The sequence below is a fragment of the Chiloscyllium plagiosum genome, unplaced genomic scaffold, assembly GCF_037043375.1.
Source record: "Chiloscyllium plagiosum isolate Xiang-an unplaced genomic scaffold, Cpla_swu_hap1 HiC_scaffold_16, whole genome shotgun sequence".
Taxonomy (NCBI): domain Eukaryota; kingdom Metazoa; phylum Chordata; class Chondrichthyes; order Orectolobiformes; family Hemiscylliidae; genus Chiloscyllium; species Chiloscyllium plagiosum.
This window is the reverse complement of record NW_028270154.1, coordinates 11,617,694-11,624,540: the sequence shown is the minus strand read 5'-3', so window position 1 is coordinate 11,624,540 and position 6,847 is coordinate 11,617,694. Positions and strand designations below refer to the sequence as shown.

At 43.4% G+C, this 6,847-nt stretch overlaps 1 protein-coding gene across 7 annotated transcripts in view; it reads right to left on the bottom strand.

Annotated features, from left to right (window-relative positions):
* Positions 1-252: 252 nt before the first annotated feature.
* Positions 253-6,847, bottom strand: part of ndst1b (N-deacetylase/N-sulfotransferase (heparan glucosaminyl) 1b) — a 292,956-nt gene continuing 286,361 nt past the window's right edge. For all 7 annotated transcript variants that reach the window (XM_043703098.2, XM_043703100.2, XM_087995120.1 and 4 more), the window contains one exon: positions 253-5,312. In XM_043703098.2, the coding sequence (XP_043559033.1) occupies positions 5,193-5,312 (120 nt within the window). In that variant the 3' untranslated portion in view covers positions 253-5,192. The remainder of the gene's footprint in view (positions 5,313-6,847) is intronic.

Here is a 6,847-nt window from a genome sequence, read left to right as displayed (position 1 = left end):
TATCTGGTCATTATCTGAGTGTAGGAGCTAGCTGTGAGTAAATTGGCTGACGAATTTCCTTCATTGAACTTCAAAAGTACTTCATTTGCTTGAAAGGACTCTGGAACATCTCAAAGGCATGACTGAAATGCAAAGAGTTTCTCGACTGACCATTTAGTTATTGTCAGACCTTCACTGCTGATGCTAAAGGGACAGAGTGTGGACCCAGAGGCTGTAAGAAGGAACAACCTCAAAACACAAAGGATGTAAAGTTTTCAGAAGGTTACGTGTTTATCTATGATGCCTCCACGTTACAACTAGATGTGACAGCAGGAAATGCGATACTGACAGTTTTACAAAAAAAACGAACATTTTTATATATTTATAAAAACACTTTTCAAGATCAGAGAGTGGCCACATGAATGAGAACACAAATTCCATGTTAATTCCACAATGTAACAAAACTGAACCGTGATTGTTTACAGTGGTCACTTGGTCCATGTGCTTTATAAACTTTGCAGTCTGGGCCACTAAAAATGCATTCAGAAATTGCACGCTGTTCACCAACACAGAAATGCCCTGAATCCCTATGGATTCTTTATATTCGAGGACCCCCGGCCTTCTGCTTCACAGGCCTGTTCAAAACGCAAGGCATCATACGGCAAAAACAAATGCGATTGTATCCCCTTGGAATTTCTGCAGTTCCTGAAAGTGAGGTGTCCTGGATGGAGGTCTACCGGAACAACACCTCAGGAGCATGACTCAGCAACAATGCAACAAAATGATGGATGTAGCCACGTACTGAGCATGTGCACCCACCAGTTGCCAGTGAAAGGGTCATGGTGTCTTCACTACAGGATTTTCTGGTTGGAAAGCCAACAGGAAATGAACAGCCGACCGTACCCATCCCACTGCCTCCTTCAAAGCAGAAAAACCAGCACCGTTCTTTCGACCCAATGGTCCACCTGTGCTTTCCCTTGGCCGAACCGAAACAATGCGACAGGTGCCCAAACAGAACACAAATCTAGACATTTGGAGCATTGGAAATAAGAAAAAGTTGCTTTGGGTGTCTCAAACACACAGTTCAATGCTGAACTGTCAAAGCCCCATGGTTTTTCCTTATAGGGACAGGTCTCACAGCTGGGAATATGAGAACTAGGAGCAGTTTGGCTCAGTGGTTAGCACTGCTGCCTCACAGCACCAAGGCCCGGGTTTGATACCACCCTTGGGTGACTGTCTGTGTGGAGTTTGCACGTTCTCCCAATGTCTGCGTGGGTTTCCTCTGGGTTCTCTAGTTTCCTCATGTAGTCGGATCTAAGGTGATGGGGAAAGATTTAAAAGGGACCTAAGGGGTAACCTTTTAACACAGAGGGTGGTGCATGTTCAGAAAGAGCTGCCAGAGGAAGTGGTGGAGGCTGGTACAATTATAGCATTTAAAAGGCACCTGAATGGGTAGATGAATAGGAAGGATTTAGAGGGATATGGGCCAAATGGGATTAGATTTATATAGGATATCTGGCCCGCATGGATAACTTGGACCAAAGAATTTATTTCCGTACTGTACATAACTATGACTCTTTGTGCAAGTCAAATGGATTGGCCATGCTAAAATTGCCTTGTAGTGTCCTGGGATGTACATGCTCGTTGGATTAGCCACTCCATGCAGTGTTATGAGGATAGGGTGGGTTGGGTGGACGGGTTGGCTCTGGGTGGGATGCTCTTCAGAGAGTCAGTTCTATCTCGATGGCCTCTTTCTACACGGTAGGGATTCTAATTCAGCCCCTCGATCCTATTCCGTCCTCTGATATGTTCTGAGCTGATCTCATCTCGGCCTCAACTGCACTTTCCTGGCCACTCTCTTTCAATCCCTTACCAATGAGACAGGATGGCGTGGTGGAAATGATCACTTGCAACCCCAGCCTCAGCTGTTGCCGTTAAAATTGCAGAGAGTCTGCACGTAGCTACAACTGTTCCAGTTTCTGGCTGTAAGAAAGAAAACCCCAACAGCTGCCAATGCAATGGAAACCCAATGCACACACACAGTAGTCCGAGGCAAGCTTGTTGCACATTACAGTAAACCAGTGTAAACTATGACATTAAATTAAATACACAAGAAGCAGTCTGTCCCATATAAAAAGAACCAAAACACAGTCTAAACTTCAGTTATACAGTTTCAGATTCCAATTATAAGACCGTTAATGTTACAGCTGGTGAGTAAATTACAGGATATTTACAGATTTAAACACTTTAAGTTAATAAATTACGATAATCGTGATTTTCTAAAAGTTTTCAAACAGATGTAAACTTCACATTTGATGTAATGGCGAATGGTGGAAAGTTTATGATATATTTAAACAGAGATCCCACTCATAGATGAAGAGTAGAGAAAAAGTGATCTTGCTTTTCCATACACAGCTGACACAAAGGGAATCCAGGAACAGGTAACACGGTTTATTGCCGAGAAGTAACTGCAAGTTAATAATTCAAATATCAGTTTTGAATCATTAAAAGGGATACTCTGGGAGAGGAAAACAGTCCGGTTCTGCAGTGTATCCTCAGATACAATCCTTCAAAAAGTAAAGCTTTTAAATATCAGGTACTTTTGAGTTGGACAGAGCTCCATCTTGCAAAATTTGACAGCTAAACCTCTACTGTTTGCACCCTGAATGTCTGGATTTCTACATTTCCACTTTGGGTTTTAACAGGGTAAAACCTTGTAATCATTGCATTTCCCTCTCACATCAATCTTCCATCTGGTTAATCTCAATGCCCAAGAATAGTTCAATCCAATTTCCATTGTATTATTCTGATGCTGAGAGCATTGCTGTACCCATAACCAAGGATTGTCTGCCCGCCATTGTCTTACTTACAGAGATCCAACTGTATTTTATAAGATCAAATGGAGTTTGTTCATCACTTGACCCACATCATCCAAAAAATCAATGAAAGTAGAGAGTCCAGAGTCAAAAAAGCAATGGGTGGTATTCGCAAAATGGTACATCTTTACTTGGAGCCTATTTGGTCCCCATTTAGAAGTCTCTATATTAAATGTTTCTCAGGGATCCTCTTGCTCAATGAACAATTAAAAGGTTGCAAATGATGAACAGCTCAGTACAATACTTTGTGGAATTTGTTGTGCAATGTTTCCTTGAAGATTGAGATTCCAGTTGGGTTTTCTGCAGTGTCTGGGTTCATTTGTGTTCAAACTAGACAACGTTTAACAAATGGCAATTAAGTACTTTCAGCCCCAAATCAGCAAGTGATTGAACCAACCTATTGCACTGTGATACACTCTAAACACCAGCCAGAATCTACAGCTTGCTGTAGGAAAGATGTTGTGAAACTTGAAAGGGTTCAGAAAAGGTTTACAAGGATGTTGCCAGGGTTGGAGGGTTTGAATTATAGGGAGAGGCTGAACAGGCTGGGGCTGTTTTCTCTGGAGCGTCGGAGGCTGAGGGATGACTTTACAGAGGTTTATAAAATCGTGAGGGGCATGGATAGGATAAATAGACAAAACCATTTCCCCAGGGGAGGGGAGTCCAAACCTAGAGGACATAGTTTTAGGGTGAGACAAGAAAGCTTTAAAAGGGACCTGAGGGGAAGAGGGTGAGGTGTGTGCCTGGAACAAGGTGCCAGAGGAAGTGGTGGAGGCTGGTACAATTGAAACATTTAAAAGGCTTCTGGATGGGTATATGAATAGGAAGGGCTTGGAGGGATATCGGCCAAGTGCTGGCAAATGGGACTAGATTAGGTTGGGATATCTGATTGATATGGACAAGCTGGAGTGAAGTGACAGTTTCTATGCTGTTTAACTCTCTGACTCTTTGACTAAGAGTGGAGAACACATCCAATGAAATGTGATGGCCTATTGGTATTATCGCTAGACCATTAGTCCAGAGATCCAGGTAATGTTCTGCAGCTCAGGATTCAAATCTCACCATTGGCAGATGATGGATATTGAATTTAATCGAAACCTGGAATTATTAGTATAATGGTGAACACAAAGCCATTGTTAGGAAAATTTATCTGGTTCATGAATGCCCTTCAGGGAACTGAAATTGTCATCCTTACATGGTCTGCCCTCCAACTCCACATCAATGTAGTTGACTCTTAATGGCCCTTTAGCCAATTAGGGATGGACAAGAATCATTGTCCTAGCCCATGTTGCATGAAAGAATAGAGAGACACGATATAATTACATGTACCAGCCTTCAACGTACTGGAAATCTGAATTGTATTCATTTTAATTAAGCAGTACCCTACCCTAGGGTTGCCAATGTGGCCAACTGAACTTGTACCATTTCCAACAGCGTTCTGTGAAAGTGTTTGTATAGAAAAGTGATGTGCCCCTTAATAAATGTAATCCAGAGGCAAGGAAGGGGGAGGGGGGTGGCTTTCTGCTTAGACATCATCTACAATGGTAGGACAACGTGGTCATTCTGAATTGCTTCTTTATGCAAGTCTGGTTGTACTTCGCAAAAGTGACCGTCTTATTTGCTGGTCCTTGATGGAAGGAGCTGGCTTCTAGTCTGGTTCACCTGACTGCCAGCTTTGTGCTGTTTGGTAGAAGCTGTGTTCAATTGTTTCTTGAAGAAAACCCAGTGAACTATTCAATATCAAAGCTCCCAAGAGAACCAGTCAAAAGCAACTCTCAGAAGGTGCTGTCTTTCTGAGCCATTTGTTGAGTCAAGCGGAATGACAGAGACCTCCCTTCCAACATCCTATTCCTCGTGACTGTTGTGAGGAAGAGTTCAACACTTCGCGATCATAAAAATCAGAGACCGACCTCTCCTGAGAGCTGGTGGAAGCTGAGTAATGGTTCTGTGCTGCAGCACTTCAGGAGGAGTGAATATAGGTTTGGCCTGAACTCCAGCTATGCCGTGAGGAACCAATTATTGCTAACAGTCTTCACTCTCTTCTGCTCCTCCTGGGGAAGCTGCCACAGCCCCGAGATGAAAATAAACAATGCTCTTCACAAGCTTCCAGTCAGCGCTTATCTAACAAGCATAGGTCTCCCCGCAGGGCTAATAAACCACCAGCAATGCTGAATGCTTCAACTGTCTCTGGAGACCCAATCAGTGCTTAGAAGGATGAGGAATCGACCAGGCCTTTAATAAATGAATGACAATGAGACAGAAATGTTGGCTTGATCTCAGAGAAGAGCCGCTGGAAGCACAGATGCACAACTTTGTCCTTTGTTTCCTGGCGTACAGCTACCTGTTGTTCTGAAGTTCCTCTCTCAGCCACGTGGGCAGGCTCTGTCCCAGTTTATACAACAGCTTCGAAAGCTCAATGTTGGAATCTCTGTAGTACTCGCGTAAAAAAGCTCTCGACTGTGGAAGAAATAAAAATCCAATCATAGTTGTGTTGTGGCCAGACCAAACCCCCTCAAAATATCCAGAAGATCCTAGCTTTTCCTTATTTTTAAGGTAAATGTAAGGTATTGAATTCCAGATGCAATTTGAATGGTCAAAACCCAGATGTGAAGCAAATCACACTTTATTCATCAGCTAAAGTTAAAATACAAGGAAAGAAAGAAGGAATTGGAATAACCTAACTCTACTGGCAAACTTAACAGAACTATAGAGACATAGAGATGTACAGCACGGAAACAGACCCTTCGATCCAACCCGTCCATGCCGACCAGATATCCCAACCCAATCTAGTCCCACCTGCCAGCACCCGGCCCATATCCCTCCAAACCCTTCCTATTCACATACCCATCCAAAACAATGCAACAGCATATGAAACAGTAATTGCTGCTCCTAAAATTCGAGGAAATCACCTCCAACACCTAAAATACCTCAAAAAAGAAGCAGCTATTACAGCCAGAAATTTTTCCCATCATCCATCTTGGATTACCCAGAATCCTTACATACAGTAACTATTACCAATTAACTCAGTAAGGCATTTGACAAGGTTCCCCATGGGAGACTGGGTTAGCAAGGTTAGATCTCATGGAACACAGGGAGAACTAGCCATTTGGATACAGAACTGGCTCAAAGGTAGAAGACAGAGGGTGGTGGTGGAGGGTTGTTTTTCAGACTGGAGGCCTGTGACCAATGGAGGGACACAAGGATCGGTGCCGGGCCCTCTACTTTTTATCATTTACATAAATGATTTGGATGTGAGCATAAGAGGTACAGTTAGTAAGTTTGCAGATGACACCAAAATTGGAGGTGTAGTGGACAGCGAAGAGGGTTACCTCAGATTACAACAGGATCTGGACCAGATGGGCCAATAGGCTGAGAAGTGACAGATGGAGTTTAATTCAGATAAATGCGAGGTGCTGCAAATCTTAGCAGGACTTATACACTTAATGGTAAGGTCCTAGGGAGTGTTGCTGAACAAAGAGACCTTGGAATGCAGGTTCATAGTTCCTTGAAAGTGGAGTCGCAGGTAGATAGGATAGTGAAGGCGGCATTTGGTATACTTTCCTTTATTGGTCAGAGTATTGAGTACAGGAGTTGGGAAGTCATGTTGCGGCTGTACAAGACACTGGTTAGGCCACTGTTGGAATATTGCGTGCAATCCTGGTCTCCTTCCTATTGGAAAGATGTTTTGAAACTTGAAAGGGTTCAGAAAAGATTTACAAGGATGTTGCCAGGGTTGGAGGATCTGAGCTACAGGGAGAGGCTGAACAGGCTGGGGCTGTTTTCCCTGGAGCGTCGGAGGCTGAGGGGTGACCTTATAGAGGTTTTCAAAATTATGAGGGGCATTGATAGGATAAATAGGCAAAGTGTTTTCCCTGGGGTCAGGGAGTCCAGAACTAGAGGTCATAGGTTTAGAGTGAGAGGGGAAAGATATAAAAGAGACCTAAGGGGCAACTTCTTCACGCAGAGGGTAGTACGTGTATGGAATGAGCTGC